This window comes from Schistocerca gregaria, chromosome 2 (genome assembly GCF_023897955.1).
Source record: "Schistocerca gregaria isolate iqSchGreg1 chromosome 2, iqSchGreg1.2, whole genome shotgun sequence".
NCBI lineage: Eukaryota > Metazoa > Arthropoda > Insecta > Orthoptera > Acrididae > Schistocerca > Schistocerca gregaria.
In genome coordinates, this window is record NC_064921.1 from 751,507,288 (window position 1) to 751,533,259 (window position 25,972).

Here is a 25,972-nt window from a genome sequence, read left to right on the forward strand (position 1 = left end):
CTCCGTGGGGTCTGCGCAACACTCGAACGCCACCATCAGTCCTTACCAGCTGAAATCGGGACTTACCTGACTAGGACACTGTTCTTCCATCGTCTGGGGTTCAACCGATATGATGAAGAGCCCAGGAGAGGCGCTGCAAGCGTTTAGTGCAATTAGCAAAGGCACTAGAGTCGGTCGTCTGTTGTCATAGCCTAATAACAATAAATTTCGCCGCTCTGTCTTAATGAGTGCGCCTGTCGTACGTCCCACATTGATTTCTGCTGTTATTTGATGTAGTGTTGCTTGTCTGTTAGTACTGACAACTCTGCAAAAACGCCGATGATGTCGGTCGTTAAGTGAAGGCCGTTGGTCACAGCGTCGTCCGTTGTGACAGTAATGTTTGAAATTTGGAGTTCGCAGCACACACTAGACACAGTGGAACTCGCAATGTTGGATTCCCTAACGCTTTCAGAAATGTAATGTCCCATGCTTTTATTTCCAACTACCATTCCTCGTTCAGAATCTGTGTATGTAGGAGCGTTACCGCCACATTGGCTTCTATATTAATTTAATAAATAATCTGGTAGATGTCATTCACATTTGAATTCCTAGCCGGTGTTGGACTCAACTCTGCCACTGATGCGTGCTCTAAAGTTTATATTTTCGAAATTCAGTTTTCATTTATATGGTTCACAGAATCTGCAATATGGGAACGTATTCCGACATAATAAGAGAAACTGATTGTATGTGTTACATCAGGTCCTGCGAGTGATGCTTTTAACGTTGCCTGCTGCCTGAGCTCCAATCAGAAAATGTGGCCAAATTTCACTATAACAATACAGTTGTCCAGCAGACAATTCTGGCGGATATCAATGTTTCTTTTTGTAATGACGGACAGCAGTGTTAGGTTTCGTTAGCTCCGACTCAACTTTTACTGATCACTTAGCAGCACAGTGTCACCATCCTCCAAATAATGACACCGATTTAAAAATTCTTGAAACCAGCAACAGCTTGCAACAAAAACTAACGAGATGAAAGAAATGTTACAGACAAAAATAGGTGGCTTGCGGTAAAAGTGTGCTAAAATCCATCATCCTGCAATAGAAGACTCCGTTGCATTATAGAAGACCTCTATAAACAAACCAATAAAAGAACAAGCGAACACACTTCTACACTCTCCACTTCCAGCTACTTCCATCCTTTCCCTACGTAACTACATATGATTAGCCTCTGTATTAAAGTCTCTCCTCCTCCCCCTCCACCCACCCTTCATATCTATCTCTATCATTCACTCTGTCTTACTCTGCCTGACCCCCCCCCCCCCCACCTCTCTCTCCCTCTCTCTCTCTCTCTCTCTCTCTCTCTCTCTCTCTCTCTCTCTCTCTCTCTCTCTCTCTCTCTCTCTCTCTCTCTCTCTCTCTCTCTCTACACACACACACACACACACACACACACACACACACACACACACACAAACGCGCGCAATAAACATCCTATATGTCAATAAAACTTGAAACACACACATATGTTGATCGCCAAATGGCAGTGAAAGTGAAATGTGATGTGACAAGTGGCTAAAAAACACCTGATTCGGCTAACTGGAGCATGAAGACCAACAAATACATCTCCAGAAACACATATATGTGTTAGCAGAGCTGGAAATCGTAAGTAAAACGAAAGATACATCATTTTACGGAACTTGTGCTACAAAAGTTGCTTCTAACCTAAAAAACACGACAAAATGTAATATATCAACTTATTATATCTAGCAGATAATACGCTTATTCTATATATAAAAAGAAACATGTATTTCAGGCCACTGATGATGCTTCCCAAATAAATGAAGCGAAACGCGTATGGCAACAAACAAACTGCCTTCATTTAGTTGCATAGACGGCACATACCTCCACGAATTTAAAGCAACTAAAGGATAAGACGGAAAACAGTAAAAATGACGATAATACTGCCATGTCAGGCATTTCCCGTCAAATTATACAACAGTTTCAAGAATATCCATCTCAGACTCCACAAGACCATCCAACACATTAAATACAATCAAACCTGTAAAATAAATAATGTAATTCCGAGCTATATTAATGTAAAGGTCAGAAACAACTCTTTTGTAGCACAAAAAACGAAATCATTTGCAGAAAAGACTTGGTTAGAAAATGAAATCAAATCGCTTTACACTAAGAAACTCGTGCTCAATAGGATGTTATATGATTTACATCTTGAGTTATCAGCTTTTATTAACAACCCAACAGTGATGATCAACATAATACAAAAAATTGAACACATCACAGCAAGAACACTGCAATACACACACAACATACATGAACGAAAAATCAAAACACTCACTAGTAAAAATAACCATAGAGGAAAGTATGACAAAGTGCAACACACCCATCAGCACAAATTTCACCCAAAATTAATAAATCTCACAGACATAGAATTAACTGAGAAAGAAACACAGCTATTAGAGAAAGGACTCAAACACAACATCAGCACAAAAATAGATAACCACTACATAGAAAATTTGATTGTAGAAACAGAAAGCATCCTGACACAGGAAGAGAAAAATAAAAATAACACTATAAATATTGGACTAACACGAGAACTAGTGAAGAAAGAAATAAATAACATAATCACCATGTCAAAGAAAGAGCAAAACAGTAAACTTCAAACAGAAAAAAACACCACTAAGAAATTAAAAGAAAAACTGCAAGCTAACAACATCATAGTCACAAGAGCTGACAAAGGGAACAGCACAGTACTGATCAATAATGAACAATATATAGAAAAAACTATGGATTTCATCTCTTCTAACAATATCACAAAACTAAAATCTGATCCAACAGCACGCTTCCAGACATACATAAAAAACAACCTCAGAGAGATCAGACACATACTTACAGATAAACAAAAACAACATATCACACAGAAGAACCCAAAAGCACCAACACTCAGAAGCCAACCCAAGGTCCACAAACCCCACATTCCATTGAGGCCTGTTATTAATTTCATGAAGGCACCATCATACCATGTGGCAAAACACATGAATATAATCATAATGCAACACTATGAAATGAAAAACAGCAGAACAGTGAAAAACACAAATGAACTCATAACACATATAAAAGACTTACACATCCCACAAACAGCATCACTCATCTCTTTTGACATAGAGAACATGTACACCTCAATACCCACTGCAGACACAATAAAACTAATTGAAGAAAACTTATTAACACACAACAAACTACCTGTAGACAATATTAATGAAATAACAAAAACCCTCAAATTAATCACATCCCAAAATTACTTCCAATTTGAAAAGGAATTTTACTTACAAGAAGATGGGCTCCCAATGGGATCCCCAATTTCAGCAACACTAGCAAACATATTCATCAACTACATAGAAAACACAATCTTCGATACAGTCATCAGAAAGAAAGGATACAAAATTGTTTACTGGTACAGATACGTAGATGACATAATCTGTATGGTAGATGAACCAACAGAGAAAATTGATAAACTTCATACAGATATAAACAACATACATAAAAATATTCAATTTACCATAGAAAAAGAAACACAAAAGCAAATACATTTCTTGGATATAACAATAAAGAGAGAGAACAATAAACACACATTTGACATCTTCAGAAAGCCTACAGCCACAGACATAATCATACATGCTTCATCCAACCACCCACAAAATCACAAATTAGCAGCCCTACGACACATGTTACACAGGCTAAATAACATCCCACTCAGCAAAGAAAATTATGAAAAAGAGTTACAAACAATACAACTGATAGCCACTAACAATGGTTACAGCACCCATATAGTACAAAAACTCAATGAAAAAATTAAAACACAACTAAAGAAAAATGAAAACAAGCAGAGATTACAGAACCCCACAAACACTACAGCACACACAGAAACACAAAACAATAACACTCATGACATGAATAACAGAAAAAAATGGTATACTCTCACATACAAACACAAAACAACACACAAGATAGCAAATATATTAAAGAAACAGGGATTACAAATAGCTTACAGAACAAGAAACACACTCCAATCACATTTACAAACAACAGAAAAACCAGACAAATACCAAGGAGCAGGTATATACCAGCTGGAGTGCCAAGAATGTAAAGCAGTATATCTGGGGATGACAAGCAGGAACTTTAAAACTAGGTATAAAGAACATATAAGAAGTTGGAAATATGAGAACAGTCATTCTACCTTTGCCGAACACCTGATAAAACATGGACATGAACCATCCAACATGGAATGTGACATGACAGTTATCAGAGTGAATAATCACAACAAAAACCTCCTGACATTGCAAGAAAACTTCCACATACAAAGAGCCATTGCAATGGAAAAGAAGGTACTCAATGACCAAATCCATATAAACAATAACTCGCTGATCATGCTAGCCACCAAAACAACAACAAACTGAAGTGCAACCAGGATAAATAATTAATGAATATCCTTCCCCTCTTCTCTCTCTCTCTCCCTCCTACCCCCCCCCCCCCCCATACACACACACATACTCACAAACACATGAATCCACAGAAAAAAAAAGATTGCACACACACACACACAGACATACAACAAATGAAAACCACAAAACACAACAGAAACAAAAGACAAACACATAACAACAGTTGGCAACACTACACACTGCAAACACACATATGTTGATCGCCAAATGGCAGTGAAAGTGAAATGTGATGTGACAAGTGGCTAAAAAACACCTGATTCGGCTAACTGGAGCATGAAGACCAACAAATACATCTCCAGAAACACATATATGTGTTAGCAGAACTGGAAATCGTAAGTAAAACGAAAGATACATCATTTTACGGAACTTGTGCTACAAAAGTTGCTTCTAACCTAAAAAACACGACAAAATGTAATATATCAACTTATTATATCTAGCAGATAATACGCTTATTCTATATATAAAAAGAAACATGTATTTCAGGCCACTGATGATGCTTCCCAAATAAATGAAGCGAAACGCGTATGGCAACAAACAAACTGCCTTCATTTAGTTGCATAGACGGCACATACCTCCACGAAAACTTGAAAATCACGCACCACTCTAGAAACAAGCACGTAGCCGAACAAATGAACATGATTTAGTTAAATTAACGCGTGAGTTGACAGCGGAAACATGAAATAAATGAAAAGCGTGTATGGCAGTCAAAAACAGAGGTAGTAGAGAAATTAACGTATCTAAAACAACATGAACCAAGACTGCAATATCAGAAGCCGTACATGCTAAAAAAGTGACGCAGTACAGCGATTTTCTGTGTGAAATGGACAAATAAGTATAAAACAATTTTTCTTGTTTATAGACGACAAGCTGTTTAATATACGGAACACAAAAATCTACCATACCGTAATAACTGAAAGCCTGGTTGAGGTATGTGAGCATCCGTATAATTTACCTTATTTTCCAAATTAGCCTCATTTCAGTCATGACATAAACATGTGAAACGTCGTGGCCCCACTGTATAATCTGTGGCTTTAGCTATTTAGGTAATCCAACGTAAAATCTAACCCCTAATTACCACTACTCTGTAAATACATAGAACTCAAAGCAGAAATTCTTGAAACCTCCACCAGCTGTTACATTTTATAATTTTCAGATATGATAAGAAACACGAACACACTGAACATTGTACAGAATGTGCTGAAACACATTTAGGTAAAGCGAAAAGAAACTGTGTCTTGCAAAAGGAGGAATTTCTTTCCACTTTCCGTTTCCAAATGTATACACTGTAAGAAAGCGTAAACTTGAGCAATGTTGAGAGGCCGTTATATGCTGGCGCGCGTTGGCGCAATATACACACATCAAAGAAACTGTTGCATCACCTCGGTTCCCACGGTTTCGGAACCTGTACAGAAAATTGGAATAGTGGTCATTTCCGCCCTTTTTATTGCTCATGAAAACCACACAATGCATGTTGTACCACCATACACCGAGACCTTCAGAAGTGGTGGTCTATATTACTCTATACACCGGTACTTCTAATACCCAGTAGCACGTCCTCCTTGCAATTATGCATGTTTGTATTCGTCGTGGCATACTATCCACAAGTTCATCAAGACACTGTTGGTCCTCAACGGCGATTCGGTGTAGATCCCTCAGAGTGGTTGGTGGGTCACGTCGCCCATAAACAGCCCTTTTAAATCTCAGGCGTGTTCGATAGGGTTCATGTCTGTAGAACATACTGGCCATTCTTGGGGCGCGAATTGTCATCCATGAAGACGCATACCTCGTCGATATGCTGCCGATATGGTTGCACCATCAGTCGGAAGACGGCATTCACGTATCGTACAGCCGTTGCGGCGCCTTTTATGACAACCAGCGGCGTACGTTGCTACCACATAATGACACTCCAAAACAGCAGGGAACCTCCACCTTACTGCACTCGCTGGACAGTGTGTCTAAGGCGTTCACAGCCGGCCACGGTGGTCTCGCGGTTCTAGGCGCTCAGTCCCGAACCGCGTGACTGCTACGGTCGCAGGTTCGAATCCTGCCTCGGGCATGGATGTGTGTGATGTCCTTAGGGTAGTTAGGTTTAAGTAGATCTAAGTCCTAGGGGACTGATGACCTCAGATGTTAAGTCCCATAGTGCTCAGAGCCATTTGAACCATTTTAAGGCGTTCAGCCTGATCGGGTTGCGTGAAAACACGCATCGGTGAAGAGAACGTGATGCCAATCCTGAGCCGTCCATTCGGCATGTTGTTGGGCCCTATGTACCGAGCTGCAAGGTGTCGTTGTTGCAAAGATGAACCTCAGCATGGACGTCGGAAGTGAAGTTGCGCATCAAGCAACCTACTGCGCACAGTTTTTGTCGTAACACGACGTCCTGTGGCTGCACGAAGAGCATTATTCAACATGGTGGCGTTGCTACCAGAGTTCCTCCAATCCATAATCCGTAGGTAGCGGTCATCCACCGCAGTAATAGCCCTTGGGTGGCCTGAGCGAGTCATATCACCTACAGCTCCTGTCTCTATCTTCTCCATGTCCGAACTACATCGCTTTGGTTCACTCCGAGACGCCTGGACACTTCCATTGTTGAGAGCTCTTCCTGGCACAAAGTAACAATGCGAACGCGATCGAACCGCAGTATTGACTGTCTAGGCATGGTTGAACTACAGACAGTACGAGCCGTGTACCTCCTTCCTGGTGGAATGACTGGAACTGATCGGCTGTTGGACTCCCTCCGTCTAGTAGGCTCTGCTCATGCATGGCTGTTTATATCTTTGGGCTGGTGTAGTGACATATCTGAACAGTCGAAGGACTGTGTCTGTAATACAATATCTATGGTTAATATCTGTCTTCCGGAGTTTTGGGAACCGGCATGATGTGTGTATTTTACACACCCAGGATACACCTTTGGAATTCTGTATTGAATAATTTGAGACGAAGAGCAAATGAATATTTCATGGCTCGATCGAGCGATGTACGTGTAGCAGCTTACTGCGTAACAGATTGGTGTCTGCCGCGTTGACATTGCTGGCGTTACCCTGAGAAGCAACACAAATATCTGGCAAGGACTGCGACGAGCAGAAGCTCGGTTTTGGGAAGGTGGCGTAGGAAATGGGCCCGTAACTCTCGTTTTACCGGCCTTAAGCGACTCAGGGAAACGATGGAAAACCGAAATACAGACTACCGACGGAGGATTGGAATTACTTCGTTTTAGTAGCCTGCAGCTGAGATAAGGTCACCGGACAAACAAATTTGCCACCTCTGTAGAAACCATTTCAAGCGTAATTTAATACCACGTAATTCCGCCTGTAGACATGATAACCTCCTGGATTCGGTTAGGAAGTGAGTCCGCGATATCGTGTAGGTACGTCGCATCCAGTTTAAGCATCTCGATGAGGATTTCATCGCGCCGTTCCACCACTTAGCGGGGGTCGGGGCCGCTGAAGTCGGTGTTCTACCAGCTGTTCCAACATATCCCACAGATTCTCCAAGGGATTCAAGTCAGATGATTTTGCAGGTCGGTCGAGATGTAAAAGCATGTGGGGGGTATTCAGAAAACCAGTCGGATATTCTTCCAGCCCGATTAACTCTGGTGTTGTCGTCTTTCTGTGAGGAATAGTCTCTTGCGAGGTGATCGATGACAAATGTTCTTTGCATACTGTTCCCGTAGCAATATTATATCGCTAACGGAAGGGATGGACCTTCATTCACGGGCCTGTTAGCAATTCCTGTCGAGTTTGGAAACGATTTTGATCCACAGGCCTTTAAACGGGTCTCTGCTCCCTTCCAGCCAGAATCTTTTTCCGACCACAATTCTGTCGACGTAGTTAGCGGTCGCGAGTGTTACACCACTGTTTTTACACCCATTGAAAAGTCCGCCGTGGATCACCAACAAATCCAGCAACTTTCTATACGTCCGCCACAGTACCTGCGCGGTCAGAGAGGCGGATTGCTAACCGAAGGTGCTCGGGCTCAATTCCAGATGGAGTCGGAGATTATCCCTGCTCGGGGACTCAGTGCTCTGTTTTCCTTACGTTCGTATCGTTATAATTGACATTCCACTACTGGCATGATTGTATGGGTACGTGTCGGATCGCCACTACCTTATGTCCATGTAGTGGCAGAGTGCCCGGTCCGGCATGTGATTCGTGCGCTGTGTAATCTGTTAAAAGTTGACGGTTCATCTGTGCTTGCGCGCTGGGGTGATTAATTTTTTTGTCCAGATAGCTTATTACAGACAGGCTCAACTAAACGCGCTGGCCGGTGACGCTGGACGAGCGACATCTCACACTGACGATCATAACACTCGAGGTTGTGGCAACTGGTGCTGTCTTCTAATCAGCAGGAGACAACGTACCCTTTGCAACTGGCGGAAAGGTAATCCACGGAGTGAGCTGGCTGACAGAAGGGCAACGGACAGACTAGAGTTAATGCAAGTTTGGCTCTCAAACGGCGGCGTGGACGTAGCTGGACGCCTGTGGGAAGAGATGCTGTCATGGGTGGAGTAAGAGCCCGAAAAATCATTTTACGACCACAAAATAAGTAAAATCCAAAGTAATAAAGTTACAAAGTGCGGAGTGAACACCAAATGAAAAGATATAAAAGAGATGGAAACGAGACAAATAGAAAAAAGTAACCGGTTAATTATTTCACAAGTAATAGCAATAACTGTCAATACAGTGCTCCTACGGTAAGACAAGACGGCCAGTGCCTTCACGGAAAACTCTAGCGGTTGCCTGCGGAACCATGATTGCACCCAGGCGTGCAATTCTTCATCCGAAACAAACCGACGGAGTCGAATGAGTTTTTTTCATGGATGTAAAAATGGAAATCTTATGGGGAGTGACCGGGAGTGTGTGGAGGATGTGTAAAGGCTCTTCAACAAAACTTCTGCGGCGTAGTTGTAACAGGCCAGGTAACGTGTGACTGGGCCCCGTATGTTACCAAGTTTGGTTCGAGAGGAGCGAGATACTCCAACGGCGAAAACGGGAAAGTATGATGGGAACTGTTTATTGCAAGGCTTCTTTTAAAAATCCTATCAACGGTGAAGAGCATTCGCAGTTTGTAATTTGTGTTACCATTTTAGTTTCTGATAGTACGAGGTGCATCAAGTTCTAAGGCCTCTGATTTTTATTGTAATTAACTACTCATCCGAAATCGATGAAACTGGCGTCACTTCTCGACGTAATCGCCCTGCAGACGTACACATTTTTCACAACGCTGACGCCATGATTCCATGGCAGCGGAGAAGGCTTCTTTAGGAGTCTGTTTTGACCACTGGAAAATCGCTGAGGCAATAGCAGCACGGCTGGTGAATGTGCTGCCACGTTGTTGAAAAAAGCCAAAGGTCACTAGGAGCCAGGTCAGGTGAGTAGGGAGCATGAGGAATCACTTCAAAGTTGTTATCACGAAGAAACTGTTGCGTAACGTTAGCTCGATGTGCGGGTGCGTTGTCTTGGTGAAACAGCACACGCGCAGCCATTCCCGGGCGTTTTTGTTGCAGTGCAGGAAGGAATTTGTTCTTCAAAACATTTTCGTAGGATGCACCTGTTACCGCAGTGCCCTTTGCAACGCAATGGGTAAGGATTATGCCCTCGCTGTCCCAGAACATGGACACCATCATTTTTTCAGCACTAACGGTGGCCCGAAATTTTTTTTGTGGCGGTGGATCTGTGTGCTACCATTGAGCTGACTGTTTCTGGATTGAAAAATGGCATCCACGTCTCATCCATTGTCACAACCGACGAAACGAAAGTCCCATTCATGCTGTCGTTGCGCGTCAACATTGCTCGGCAACATGCCACACGGGCAGCTATGTGGTTGTCTGTCAGCATTCGTGGCACCCACCTGGATGACACTTTTCTCATTTTCAGGTCGTCATGCAGGACTGTATGCACAGAATCCACAGAAATGCCAACTCTGGAGGCGATCTGTTCAACAGTAACTGGGCGATCCCACAAAACAATTCTCTCCACTTTCTCGATCATGTCGTCAGACCGGCTTGTGCGAGCCCGGGGTTGTTTCGTTTTGTTGTCACACGATGTTCTGCCTTCATTAAACTGTCACACCCATGAACGCACTTTCGACACATCCATAACTCCATCACCACATGACTCCTTCAACTGTCGATGAATTTCAATTGGTTTCACACCACGCAAATTCAGAAAATCAATGATTGCACGCTGTTCAAGTAAGGAAAATGTCGCCATTTTAAGTATTTAAAACAGTTCTCATTCTCGCCGCTGGCGGTAAAATTCCATCTGCCGTACGGTGTTGCCATCTCTGGGACGTATTGACAATGAACGCGGCCTCATTTTAAAACAATGCGCATGTTTCTCTCTCTTTCCAGTCCGGAGAAAAAAAATCGGAGGCCTTAGAACTTGAATGCACCTCGTATGACGCCTAACATGTTAGAGACATCTTGCAACCAAACATCCTGAACTAATAGGAAAAATCAAAAGAATTTTTTGTCTAGAAAGTAAATGTTTTATTGTTTAACCAGAAGAACTTCGCTAAAATGAGGAATGCCGCTCCTAAGGCTCTTTTAACCTCTCACCACATTTCACACAGGAATGCTAAATTCAAGAAACCGCACAAGGTTGCAGGAACTCTGGTTTTACCAGCAGCGATTGATATGGAATAAGCTGTGTTTGGTGACTCATTTGCTCAACAGTTGAATATTCCTGTGTCTAATGGCACAGTGCGTAGACGAATTTTAGACGTTTCTGATGATTCACTCGAGCAGTTAACTGATAAACTGCGTGACGACTCTTTTGCACTTCAAGTGAACGAAGCGACTGATATTCTTAAAAAATACTAATTTTGTTGCTTAAGTTCGTTTCGTTCATGAGTTTAACATTAGAGTGGAATTGCTTTTATATTAGCCGACGTTGAAAACTGCTACACCCCAAAGCGTTTTTGACACAATTAATACTTTTTTAAACCAAATCGCGATATCATGGAACAGGTGCACCAGAGTAGTGCACCAGAGTATGCGCAAATGGAGTCTCTCAGTGTCCGGAATTATTGGTAGATTGCATGCTAAAGTTAAAGCTGTAGTTCCTGCTGCAGTACGGACTCATTGCATGATTCACCGGGAGACACTGTCTGCTAAAGAAGTTAGCCTGCACTTCATAAAGAGCAAACGGTAATGGAAACATAATTAAGGCAAAATCTATAAATTCAAGGATTTTTAAAGCGTTCTATGAAGAGATGGGTGCTGAACACAATCGCTCTCTTTTAGTAATACTCGATGGCTTTAATGGGTAAAGTAGTAAAGAGAATATTTGAACTCGAGTATGAGGTATTTTATTTGTTAAGGGGGAAAAGTGACACTTTGGCAGATTGTTTCAGCAATAGAGATTTTCGGTCAAAGTGGCTTACCTCACTGACATTTTTAAGAAAATATACATTCTTAACACTTCACTTCAAGGTTATCAGGCGACTGTACTATCTAGGAATGAAAAAGTGAATTATAGCTGTGGTAAAACCTAGTGCCGCTGTTAGAGGACACCGATAATCCGATACTTCCAATGGAAATAAAAGCCTGCCTTGTTTATCATCTTACAACACTAAAAAGTCGGTTGGGAAAGTATTTCAGCGACCATTTTGATAAATTTATTTGGGTTAAAAATCCACTAAAAATGCTCCTGGACCATCTTGTATAAATATAAAAGAGTGGGAACAACTTACGTATCTCACTTGTGATACTTCACTGCAGAGTAAATTTAGTACAGAATCTTTGTTGGAGTTTTGTATATATTCTAGAAAGAAATTCCTAATGTTGACACCAAATGCAAGGAAGGACGTGATTCCTTTTGCAACAACATACTTGTGCAAAACTGGCTTTTCAGCTTTGGCAGCTATGAAGTAGAAATACCGCTCAAAGTTAAAAGTAGGCAAACATTTTCGAGTGGCTGTTTATGCCATTACACCACGTCTTGACAAATTTTCTTGTCAAAAGCAAGCACACTGATTACATTGAATTTTAAATTTCTAATGCTCTTGCATTCCTTGTTTGTTGGATTGTAAACACTTATATTTTTCATGTCATAGTTTTTGAATAAATGAAAATATGTTAAAGATATACAATTTCTAGCGTATTTTCGTTATAAGAATTCATGTAGCTTTGGTTCCTGTTGCTTAAAATCCTTCTATACAGAAATAGGTGACACAAACAATAAAGCAAATAAAATAAAAAATGACTTCTTATTACTAAAGAATGATTTTTTTTTTGGGGGGGGGGGGGGGTCTAAACAATTTTTCCTCACGAAGTGGGTCCTAGAAAAAATAAGTTACAGAACTATTGGCGTAATAGGTATGTGGTTGGCCAGCGAGAAGAAGGCTACTTTTAGATATTTCAGAGATAATGTCTACAATGAACTAGAGTACGTGCATTCCCAGTCGGGGATGTCATTCTATGCTGGGCACTTATCAAGGGCATTTTTTTTATCAATATGATGAACACTAACGGGAGCTGAACTGACTTCATTAACGTCGCGTTGCTACTGTATTTATGGTCAGGTCATGTCCAGGAGTTCGTTAGACACTGGACTCGTGTATGAGACGTTCAAATGGTTTAAATGGTTCTGAGCACTATGGGACTTAACTTCTGAGGTCATCAGTCCCCTAGAACTTAGAACTACTTAAACCTGACTAATCTAAGGACATCACACACATCCATGCCCGAGGCAGGATTCGAACCTGCGACCGTAGCGGTCGCGTGGTTCCAGACTGTAGCGACTAGAACCGCTCGGTCACTCCAGCCGGCAGTATGAGATGGATAGTGGAGGGAGGGAGGAGGTGATCGAGGTTAATTCTCATTTAGGTTTATCCATAGTTTCAGTAAGTGAATTGTGATAAATGCGGGGACGGTTTTGTAAGAAACGCTACGGCCGATTTCCTTCCCCGTTCAGGTTTAATCCGATCTTGGGCACGCTCGTTGTTGACGGTGCCGTAAACGAGCAGTTAAAATGTAAACTTACTTTACCGCGTGCTCCTGTTTATTTATGCGAAAAACTTCATCAACTGTTTTCCGAGCTTTCAGTTTTGCCGAGACAATGCATATTAATAACCTCTAGAAGCAATGAGGAGAGATTGTGTCGTAACTTTATGGCCATATCGGTTTCCAAAACGTGGTTAAGGTGATTGAGAGCCATTCAAACCTCTCTCTAATACTGGTTTTGCACCTGAAAACCTGAGCAAAAGAAAGCAGATAACAGTTAAAAGAAGATAGCTTCATAAATGTGTCTGTCGTTTTATTTTGCTAACAAAGAGAAGACGCAAATTCTGTTTTTCTGCTAACAAATATATTTCTAGCGTTACATAGAGTGCCTGTTAACATTTTAAAGTAGAACGCTTTTCCAGACTGACTTATATTTTAAATACCTTTTACTCAATAATGAGTAGCTGCTGTTTTTTTCAATGCGTACTGTGGTTTGACATCTATGAATACGGCATACGCTTATTGTGTAGATCGTTATTAGGTTGGTGGAGCACTTTCGCGTACGCTGAAATCCTCGCTTTCCTGTGCCTGAAATTCATCTTCATCGTCGTCATCATCATCATCATCATCATCATCATCATCATCATCATAATCACCATATCATAATCGTCAGGGACACAGCCTCTTGGCGAGATGGTAAAACTGATCATCCTTGCGGTATGAATGACCTTCGATTTTTCTGTATAAGAGCTTCGGTCTGCATCTACGAACTGTCCGGGAAAAGATACGCTGGCAGTAAAGGTATGCTGCGGAATTTCGGCCGAAACGTACATGAATGTCGTCTGGCTTCATCATGAAGAGCAACAAAATGTTACTGTCATTGTGTGTCGCCGTCTGTGGTCGAGCGGTTCTAGGCACTTAAGTCCGGAACTGCGCTGCGGCTACGGTCGCAGGTTCGAATCCTGCCTCGGTCATGGATGTGTGTGGTGTCCTTACGTTAGTTAGGTTTACGTATTTCTAAGTCTAGGGGACGGATGACCTCAGATGTTAAGTCCTATAGTGCTTAGAGCCATTTGAACCATTGTGTGTCGTTTATAGTGAGTAGACTCTTTGGTTCCTATTTGTGTATTAATGAGATAAAATATGAGTTTAGCCATGGCTATAATCCTGCTTTAGACTTTATAGTATGTCATTCAAAACGGAAACAAACACGACTGTACTTTATTCTCGTGGAGGATTAAACTTCTCTGAGGTTATGCACTTGCGTACGTCGATACTTCCGTGTTTCATTATCGGTCTCCCTTTCGCTGCAGTCCACCTTTACTCAGTATAACCGTAAGGTTATTTGGTTGTAACAGGGTCCACAACCACCTCAGATTTTCATAATAATACTTTTTTGTCATAGTAGCTGTCTCTGGGTAACGTAATACATTATTTCGCTTCAGTTACTATATCGCTTCGGTTGTGAAGTGATTTTCAAATGTATGTTTGCACTATAAAAGAATGTTGCTTAGTTAAGATATGGAACAATCACAGGTTGTACTGTCTAGGAATAAAAACAAGAGAGAACTTACATCAGAATAACCGTACTAGCTCCAGAGCTCAAGAACTTGTCAAATCACACATAAAGTACAGGAACTGTAAAGTAACTTATACAGAGACTACTGCCTAATGAGTACCAAACAAAGCCTGGAGCTATAGACGGAGATGGTAAATGAAACGCATCTAGCGAGCAGTGCGTGGAGCCTTCAATGACTACCGTAGCGGAATACTGTCGAATGATGTTTCACAAAACCCTAACAAATTGTGGTCGTATGCAAAGGCTGTTAGCACCACTACAGCTAGTATCTAGTCAGTCACTGTCCAGGCAATGCGGCGGTAGCCAACGTTTATTGCTGAGTAGTTGTTCTTACTAACAGCGGCCCATAGGAGCAAACCAGTTGCGTCTTTACCTGCTGTTACTCGTACTTTAGGTACTGGGGCTATACGCGGTCCTGTTGAAGAGAATAGCTCTATATAGTCATAGGGTCGAGCCGCGTATGTTGTTTTCATTACCTGCAGCTAATTTGCTGCAAATAACAACTTGTAGCTGTGATCCTGCAGTCAAATAGTCTACGCATTGGCGTGAATTGTGTATTAATACATCACACAGAAATATGGAATGAAAGATAAGTGATTAATTTAACAAAGAGGGTTCTATTCTACCGTCTGCAATTGATTTAGACTACAGAGAGTTAGTTTGAAAAATGCTTATTCAAGAAAAGACATCTAAAATAATCGAGAAGTGGTCCTATGACATTCTGATAAAAATCAGACAGAAAATACCCTTATCAACTGTAGTAAATAAATATAAATATGAGGTATTGATGCTGGATTCATTAGCTGTACATACGTGGAGAATATTGATGTTCTGACAAACATTTGTGTAATGAAACAGATATAAAAGACCTCATAAATGAATAAATAAAATAGATGCAGATACATAGATTTCAGAGATGATAGCTGTAATGCTGTGTGAGACACCGTTGGTTGAAATCACATGAAGCAATTAAAATGGTTAATTCAGAGGTTGGTAGTGTAAATGTTTATTCATTGAGAAATATTAACTTCTGCAGTTTTCAATTTATTGAAATACTGTTGTGTCACTGGATGCACCTCGTTTATACTAGATGGCAGATGTATTCAGATTTGCTTTCGTACTTGATTTGAATTATTATAGACTCTCATAGAGCTGTAAGAAGCCGTATTTCAGTTTGTCTCAAAGCCCACCATTGCTTGGAGCACAGCCGGCCTTTTAAACGATCGACGCCTTGTCCAAGTTCCCCTATAGTGGGATTTTCCCGTTTCCAGTGACGCTGATCGGAAACGGTCAACTAGACGGGCTGATTGCGGCGCATCCTTTACTCTAGGCTCGCCAGTGGTCAGCCCTGCAACAAATTCCTCTTATCTTGTACCAAAACTAGGCGGCTGGTTAGGTTGCGTAACATTAACGGGACCCAAAACAGAGTGTAGCGAACTAAAAGCACAGTCGCTAAAGTCTGTTTCCCAGCGTCCTTTACAGTGGAAAGCCCAGGATTATTGCCACAGTTTAGTTCTCGTAACACTGAAAAAATTAATGAACAAAATTTTAGTGTCAGTAGCGCTGAGAAACAGCTGAAACCGCTAAAATCGAACAAAGCTCCAGGATATGATGGAATCCCGATCAAATTTTATACTGAGTTAGCCCCTCTTTTAACTATAATCTGCGGTAGATCCCACAAAAAATAACGTGCCGATTAGCTGGAAGAAAGCTCAGGCCACACTCTACTAGAGTGGACGAACTGTTCTAAGGTATGCACACTTCTTGCTTCAAAGGCGATCAGGGGCCACTTTTATTCATGCAACATACAATGAATTTCTCAGTATTTATTGTTACTCTTATTGTTTCCAACTGCATCAGTGTGTTCTTTGATATGTTTACCTACAATAGGAAACAAGGCATGCTATCTCAGATTCTGACTTCTCCATAATGTACACCTAGAGCTACTTTTTTGAAACCTTCACGACAAACAGCGTTAATAGCTTTAATTTCTTCAGCATACATTGGAACACTATTTTCTGTTACACAGTTTTTTTATTACTTCCACTACCCCTGAAGGAATTGTGTTAGTATGGGATTTCTTACAACTAAGTTTCCTTTAGTGAGTTCTTCTCGGCTCGAAACATAAAAATGTAGACCAGCAGATGCAGGTTGCATATCCAGTACACTTGCCGGTTTCGTCGTCAGCCAGTGGACATTTATTCCTTAAATATCTTCTAAAACAGTCATTTTTTGCAATTAGTACGCATTAGGATTCGATCATGGCTCGGCCGCGATAACTGATGCAGACAGCCTATCCAGTTATGATGTGCTCGGCCCAACTGGCATTCTGTGTTCACTTACTCGGTCATCCGCTTTGAGTGTCACACTACACGCAGTGGGCCGGCCAGAGTGGCCGAGCGGTTCTAGGCGCTGCAGCCTGGAACCGCGCGACCGCTACGGTCGCAGGTTCGAATCCTACCTCGGGCATGGATGTGTGTGATGTCCTTAGGTTAGTTAGGTTTAAGTAGTTCTAAGTTCTAGGGGACTGATGACCTCAGAAATTAAGTCCCATAGTGCTCAGAGCCAGTTGAACTATTGCACGCAGTGGTAGCAGAAATGTGGGAGAGTTGAGTGGGGTGAGTAGCTGCTTCTGCAGTTTACGATTAATGCACAGGGCGTTCCAGGAGGGACGGTCCATATTCAGGTATGTGACAGGAACGCTCATTTGAAGCGTATGCATTTTCCTGCGACCGTCGATTATTACGTGTGCTGTTGTTTCCATCTCGTGTAATCGTGGCTTCATCATTGAATAGTAGTAACAGAAGCAATTAACGATTGTCATTTAACGAGTGACAAAATTCAGGTCTTGTGGGATGAGGGCATGCTCTCTGTGGTAGAGGTACAAGTGTTCCACAAGTACTGCCCCCCCCCCCCCCCCCCAATACACTCTTAGGTAAGACACTGATACGAAAAGCATGTCGCATCGTGCTGGTAGTACACTGCACCGTTTCAACAATGTGTTGCTGTTCCTTCACACTAAGCGCCCAGAAGAAAAATGGGAGCTTACAAGACTACCTGTTTCACGCAGTGTCCTGAAAACTCTGGTAAAACTCTGTACGGTAAAGAATTGGACGCGTCGGATAACACTGACGGCATTCTTTGACAGCAGGGGGAGCAATACTATCGCAGAAGCCATAAAAATTCGCCATATCTGAATATTCCTCATTAGTGACGATGTGTGGCATTGTAGACAGCGTGTGTATAAGCAGGGTTAATCGATGCTTCTATCTTATACGCCCTCAATTCCTCGCTCTACTTCACTCACAACACACCACCCATCAACCTTTATCAAGGTCGGAAACGTGATGGTACGCATTTCTTCTACACGAGGCATCACGACGAAGTTTCACCAGGCAACGCCGGCTATTTGTGTATGAGAAATCGGTTGGAAACTTTCCTCATGTGAGCACGTTGTAGGTGTCGCTACCGGCGCCAACCTAGTTTAAATGCTCTGAAGAGCTAATTATTTGCGTATCACAGCATCTTCTTGCGTCGGTTAAATTTGGCGTCTGTAGCACGTCATCTTCGTGGTGTAGAATTTTTAATGGCCGCCAGTGTATTTGACTGACTAATTTCGTTACCTCAGCAATAAGTTTGCAAAAGTGGACGTCATTGCTCTTTGGCATCTTTTTTAGGGAGGAAGTACTACACTGCTCCCCAGTGCAGCTAGTAAAGCGCGCCGCGTGTGTGCCGCAGCTGGCGGCGGCCGATGTTTGCGTGGGCGTTGCCCGCAGCGAGCGCACGCACCAGCGCCGCCGACGTGCCGAGCGGCGCCCAGCGCGGCGTGGCGGCCGCGATAGCCGCCGGGAGCGCACAGAGCGGCGCGCCAGATAAAGCGGACAAAGGGCACACCCGCCGCGGATTACCGTACCGACACTCGCAGCGCCGGCGCCTGCCGCCGCCGCCGCCGCTGCCCGCGCAACTGCTCGCCATCACGCCCCGCTCCGCCCCACTGTGCCGGCTGTCGGCTAATCTACCTGCCGCCGACACACATGGGGCAGAGCTGTCCGATTGTCTGGGGACTAATACGGCTGCTCTTTCATCTCGCTCCTACTGTACGGTTCTCGAAGGTTAGGCGTGCGAGCTCTGTGCAAGCATTCCTAACAGTTACCCTTAACACACTTGCTTTTGCGAAGAGCGGAAGACTAGAGAAGTTCAAAATGTTCTGCTATTCTCTCGATAGCCTCTTCTTGTTCACTAAAATCTTGCCCACCCCCGACAATGATTGCGATCAGCTTGAATACGTGTTTACTTCACATGAGGAGCATTTAGTAATTCATGCAGCACATTTTTCTCTGATAGGAGGTTCGTTTTATTCAGGATTCCAATATACCAAACTAATCCCCAATCTCTTGGCTACAAAACCTTATTATTCAACATAATCTCCGTTCATCGCGACGACCTTACGCCACCTTACCGGGAGGGCCTGTACCCACGCTTGGTACCACTCCACTGGTCGACGTCGCAGACAACGTATTCCTGCGTCAATAACCTGCTCATCATCCACTTATTGCTTCCCGTGAAGTGCATCCTTCATGGGGCCACACACATGCAAGTTGATAGGTGCGAGATCCGGGCTGTAGGGCGTATGAGGAAGGTCGGATGAAGTCTTACGAGTCCCTCTCAGGTGCACGCTCTTGTGTGTGTCTTCGCATTGTCATGTAAGAGGAGAAGTTATATGGCATTTTTGTGGCTACGAAGACACATCGAAATCCTTTCTGCAGTTTCCAGTGGTAGCATAATACACTTCAGACTTGAGTGTTGCTCCATGAAGGAGGAAATGAAACAGAATAAACCCCATGAGAGTCCCAGAAGACCACCACCACCAGCTGAGGGTGCGACTTTGTACCTTTTTTTCGGAGGAGAGGTGGTGTGGCGCCACTCCATGGCCTGCCGTTTTGTTTCCGCTTCGAAGTGATAAACCAATGTTTCATCACCTGTGACGATGTTCGACAAAATATCACGAGCAGCCTCGGAACGCGCAGGCAACTTCGCATAGATGCTCCTTCAGGGGTCTTTATTAACTTCCACACTCCTGGAAATGGAAAAAAGAACACATGGACACCGGTGTGTCAGACCCACCATACTTGCTCCGGACACTGCGAGAGGGCTGTACAAGCAATGATCACACGCACGGCACAGCGGACACACCAGGAACCACGGTGTTGGCCGTCGAATGGCGCTAGCTGCGCAGCATTTGTGCACCGCCGCCGTCAGTGTCAGCCAGTTTGCCGTGGCATACGGAGCTCCATCGCAGTCTTTAACACTGGTAGCATGCCGCGACAGCGTGGACGTGAACCGTATGTGCAGTTGACGGACTTTGAGCGAGGGCGTATAGTGGGCATGCGGGAGGCCGGGTGGACGTACCGCCGAATTCTCAACACGTGGGGCGTGAGGTCTCCACAGTACATCGATGTTGTCGCCAGTGGTCGGCGGAAGGTGCACGTGCCCATCGACCTGGGACCGGACCGCAGCGATGCACGGATGCACGCCAAGACCGTAGGATCGTACGCAGTGCCGTAGGGGACCGCACCGCCACTTCCCAGCAAATTAGGGACACTGTTGCTCCTGGGGTATCGGCGAGGACCATTCGCAACCGTCTCCATGAAGCTGGGCTACGGTCCCGCACACCGTTAGGCCGTCTTCCGCTCACGCCTCAACATCGTGCAGCCCGCCTCCAGTGGTGTCGCGACAGGCGTGAATGGAGGGACGAATGGAGACGTGTCGTCTTCAGCGATGAGAGTCGCTTCTGCCTTGGTGCCAATGATGGTGGTATGCGTGTTTGGCGCCGTTCAGGTGAGCGCCACAGTCAGGACTGCATACGACCGAGGCACACAGGGCCAACACCTGGCATCATGATGTGGGGAGCGATCTCCTACACTGGCCGTACACCTCTGGTGATCGTCGAGGGGACACTGAATAGTGCACGGTACATCCAAACCGTCATCGAACCCATCGTTCTACCATTCCTAGACCGGCAAGGGAACTTGCTGTTCCATCAGGACAATGCACGTCCGCATGTATCCCGTGCCACCTAATGTGCTCTAGAAGGTGTAAGTCAACTACCCTGCCAGCAAGATCTCCGGATCTGTCCCCCATTGAGCATGTTTGGGACTGGATGAAGCGTCGTCTCACGCGGTGTGCACGTCCAGCACGAACGCTGGTCCAACTGAGGCGCCAGGTGGAAATGGCATGGCAAGCCGTTCCACAGGACTACATCCAGCATCTCTACGATCGTCTCCATGGGAGAATAGCAGCCTGCATTGCTGCGAAAGGTGGATATACAATGTACTAGTGCCGACATTGTGCATGCTCTGTTGCCTGTGTCTATGTACCTGTGGTTCTGTCAGTGTGATCATGTGATGTATCTGACCCCAGGTATGTGTCAATAAAGTTTCCCCTTCCTGGGACAATGAATTCACGGTGTTCTTATTTCAATTTCCAGGAGTGTATTAGGCAGCCAGGAACGTAGCGGACACACACCTCACACCTTTGAGTACCCCAACTAGTGGACAAGAGTACCAGTACCACCAACACAGACTTTGTTACTTTGAATCAGACTTCTGCGCACGTTTCAACATTGCAGGAGTCATCGCTGTGTGCAATCGCGCCGGCCGCCGTGACCGAGCTGTTCTATGCCCTTCAGTCCGGAACCGCGCTACTGCCACGGTCGCAGGTTTGAATCCTGCCTCGGGCATGGATGTGTGAGATCTCCTTAGGTTAGTTAGGTTTAAGTAGTTCTAAGTGTAGGGGACTGATGACCTCAGATGTTAAGTCTCATACTGCTTAGAGCCACTTGAACCATTTTGTGCAACCGGCTAGCATGCAGGAAATCAGACTAGCTTGTGCCACCCTGCAAAGATGATAACAGACTCCTCGCTCAACGACTTAGCGCGCTTTTGTTCACTTGTAGGTCTCCGTAGAGATTCTGCAAGCGCCTATGGATATTTGCGATGCTTTGCTTTTCCCTTAATGAAAGGTTCTCATTGGAACGCATCCCCATTACACACGCCATATTGAACGCTGCGTATATCGCCGCCAACTATGGGAACTTCATGAGACTATATACGAGTAGGGGCTGAAGCGTTCTACGATGTCCCTCAGTAAATTCCACTTTTTTTTTCAACCGAGGTTGGATGAAAAAAAAAAGTATTCCATTACTTAGCGAAGCGCCCGTCGTATATACTTCACAAAAACTAGTTCACAATATGTTTTAAATATGGCACCTAACTTGAAATTTTGTGCCCCATTAAAAGTGTGTGCCAGACCTGGACTCAATCCGCGAACTTTCGCCTATCATGGGCTATTGCTCCACCGAACCAGCTGTCTGGGCATTTAAAGCAGTTTTCCCCAACAAACAGAAACTACCGATGTCTCGCCTGAGTGGGGTTAAATGCATGGTGGGGGTGGTGTAATGTACATGTTAACTAACCAGTTAATTCACGAAATTCATCAGCCTGCACTTGACGATATTAAAGTTTATAAACTGAAGACTTTTCTGTAATGTATGAAAGACATGGAAAAGCCTCAGAAGCTGTGTATTCGAGTCTACTTACAAAGAGATATAGTCCAAGTTACCAACCGCAGAGTCAGACTGCTTAAGTAATCACGAGTTCAGTAATGGTGGACATGGACCCTTAAATCAATTTATTAAAGAGTTCAAAAATGGTTCAAATGGCTCTGAGCACTATGGGACTTAACGTCTGAGGTCATCAGTCCCCTAGAACTTAGAACTACTTAAACCTAACTAACCTAAGGACATCACACACACCCATGGCCGAGGCAGGATTCGAACCTGCAAACGGTAGCGGTCGCGCGGTGCCAGACTGTAGCGCCTAGAACCGCTCGGCCACTGCGGCCGGCTATTAAAGAGTCAATGAAATTATTTAATTTATGCATTTGAAGCAGTTTTCCTCAACCAAATGGAACTACCGATGGTTCGCTTGAGTGGGGAACAGTGAATGCTGGGAGTAGTGTAACTTTCATGTTAGCCAATGAGTTAATTGAGAAAATTCACAAGACGGTGACACTCTGTAAAATCTGAGAGCCACTACCTTCATATTAAAGGTGTATCCACGCCGATAAGCAAGGAGGAGAGCCAATTGCGCCACCATCCGATAGCGGGAAGAGTCGTTTCACTGCCATCACCTGTCAAGCTGGTTACAGGAACCTTCTCTATCGAACAACGCAGACGTTGTGCTGTGTAGAAGCACGGAGTGAGAATCTCTGGGCCCCTTTACGTTGCAGTTCTCGGTCGGTTTCACTACAGTACTTGTAGTAATGCTACAGTTGTCGTTTTATTGTCATGTGTTTGCTTCCATCACTTTGGAAGCAACCATGTGTACACTCAGTCAGCTTAAGTTAAGGTATTTCATGGCAGAATGCTCTTGACAACTTAGGTCACAGTTAACGTGGAAGTACGCCGAATGAACCGCAAGCAACTGGCATTACGATTCCATCGATGCTAACATGGTAAGCTTTGTCGTGTTGCCACAGCCTCTGTGTTCATATTACGTGACGCCTCACAGCTATCAAATTTCTTTCATTATTTTTACTCCCCAGAATTCATCTCAGTTTTCCCGATTGTTACTTTCTTTACGGACTGGACGAGCTATCGTTGTTTCTTATTTGTTTCTCAATGTTTTCCATGTATATTAATCTTGTCCTACAGAAAAACAGCAGCTAACTATACAACCCAAAATTGTGAGCCCACTTAATTCCTTTCGCTGTGACAAAACTCCCTCAATTTATTGTGTTTTTATCGCCAGTATATTTATTTTCAGTTCACTTTCTTTTACTGGTCTGTAGTTTTCACCATGTCCCCCATCAATTAAGTTATTAATACTGGCAATAGGAACACCTACTGTTCGAGAAGAAGGCTGATGACTCCCGAGAACAGAAAATTAGCAGATCAGAGTGTTTTTATCTGCTGATAGGGAAATAGTGACAGGCAATACACCCACTTCACCCCACTTCCATCGAATCAATGAAACACCAAGAGCTGCAAGTTGTGTGGGTGGCTCGTGAGTTCCGCCTGGATAGGTCAGCCAGTAGAGCCGTTGTTCGCAAAAGGCAAAGGTTCTGGGTTCGCGTCCCGGGTCGGTGTATAGTATCTGCCAGCAAGTTTCAAGTCAGTACACATTCCTCTCCAGAGTGAAAATTAATTTTGGAAATTTCACTTGAAGTTGGGCCTTTTTCTGAGCTATGACAGTGCAGCGCCTGTGTTGTTAAGGAGAACGATGCAATGTTCCTTCGAAAATGTTCAGGGGAAAGTTTCGCAGCAGTCATCATGCTAAATGGAGCAAATTTATCGACCTGAATGCAACCTGCACCACGCAAGTAACGAGCGCCCTTAGTGGCTCGCCATCACAATTTTCTTTACCTTAATTGTCTTTGTGATTAATGCCCTTTCGGCATATTTATTATATAAATGACATATAAGTACTGCCAGTCTTTCACAATGATTCCGTACTTATACTCTATCATACGTTTTTAATCATAATTCTGTGACCATGTTATAGAATATAGACCATTCTTTGATTTGAATTCTGAGGAAGACACTCCTAGCAGTGCTGAAAACCGGTTAATTCGTTAATAATAGTGACCGAGGTTTGTTTTTCTTTCAATTGAAACAAAGGAGAAACCGTGTCTGCCGCACAAAATGGTTCAAATGGCTCTAAGCACTATGGGACTTGACATCTGAGGTCATTAGTCCCTTAGACTCAGAACTATTTGAAGCTAACTAACTTAAGGACATCACACACATCCATGCCCGAGGTAGGATTCGAACCTGCGACTGTAGCAACCGCGTGGTTCCGGACCGAAGCGCCTAGAACCGCTCTACCACAGCAGCCGGCTTCAGCCTCACAAAGCTTGTCAAATTTCTTGGCAAAGAACTATTCACGCTGCAGGATTTGAGGATACGATGTTGGATCATGTGGGACAAGATTCATCAGTGAGGGCCGGCCAGCTTACCTGTGAAATGTGCATTTAGAAGATTACTGGAGCGGAATATTAGAGGAGTGATAATTTCAGCTCTGTCATAAATGGCTGAATGTAGTGGAGTCGACTGATTTTTCAAGCTCGAGTTCGCTTGTGACTGAACATTATATTGCAATGTGCTGCACGAAAAAAATTAAATGTGAAGCTGTTAGAAGACACGACCGGATGTCAACGCAGCTTCGTACATGTACGCACCATAGACAGGTATGTAAATGATTGGAGCTGCAGGTCTCCGTGACTGGTAGATCGGCCGCCAGTTCGCATTCGCATTAGGAAGAGGGAAAGGACTGAAGTAAGACCAGAGTTAACGATCTGTCGACAACGTGGTCATTACAGTCGGAGAACAAACTCTGATTAAGAAAGGATGGGGAAGGAAACTGACAGCGATCTTTCGTACGAACCATCCTGTTATTTTCCTGACATGATTTGAGAAAACCATTGAAAACATAAACCAGGATGGCTGGGCGCGGATTTATTCCATCCACCTCCCGAATGCAAGTCCGAGGTGCTGAAGACTGCGCTACATCGCTCGCTACTGGGTATTAGTTACGTTCGTGTTTAGTGTTGATATCAGGTCTGCCAGGGTATACAGAAGGCATGAATAGCGTCAGACATTGAGGGACCACTGTGATGGAAACGGAGATGCTGTGTACTCGTGTGAGACGTCCTTGTTACCATCTGACAGACCTTCAAAGAGGCCTTATTGTTGCTCTCCATTGGGCCGGGTGGTCGGATCGTCCGACAAACAGGTTTGTGGGGCATTCGGATGTGACACACGCCGATTTTCCAGTTCATGGGAACGTGAGGGCAAGCACACTCGCTGTCAAGGTTCCGGTCATTAACCTGGCCACCACAAGAGAGGATCGCCGTGTTGTCCACCAGGCCCACATTACCACCTGCT

General features: G+C 43.8%; 1 protein-coding gene and 1 long non-coding RNA gene across 2 annotated transcripts in view; both read left to right on the forward strand.

The window, feature by feature from the left end:
- Positions 1 to 25,972, forward strand: part of LOC126334935 (uncharacterized) — a 631,345-nt gene that overhangs the window by 171,147 nt on the left and 434,226 nt on the right. The window lies entirely within an intron of this gene.
- LOC126334934 (uncharacterized) lies at positions 1,497 to 4,813 on the forward strand. Its single transcript, XM_049997676.1, has 2 exons — positions 1,497 to 1,643; positions 1,795 to 4,813. The coding sequence occupies exon 2, from the start codon at positions 1,931 to 1,933 to the stop codon at positions 4,454 to 4,456; it is 2,526 nt and encodes an 841-aa protein (XP_049853633.1). The 5' UTR covers positions 1,497 to 1,643; positions 1,795 to 1,930; the 3' UTR covers positions 4,457 to 4,813.

Excerpts from the sequence above, each read along its gene's own strand:
- LOC126334934 (XM_049997676.1), top strand. The coding sequence starts at position 1,931 with ATGACGATAATACTGCCATGTCAGGCATTTCCCGTCAAATTATACAAC.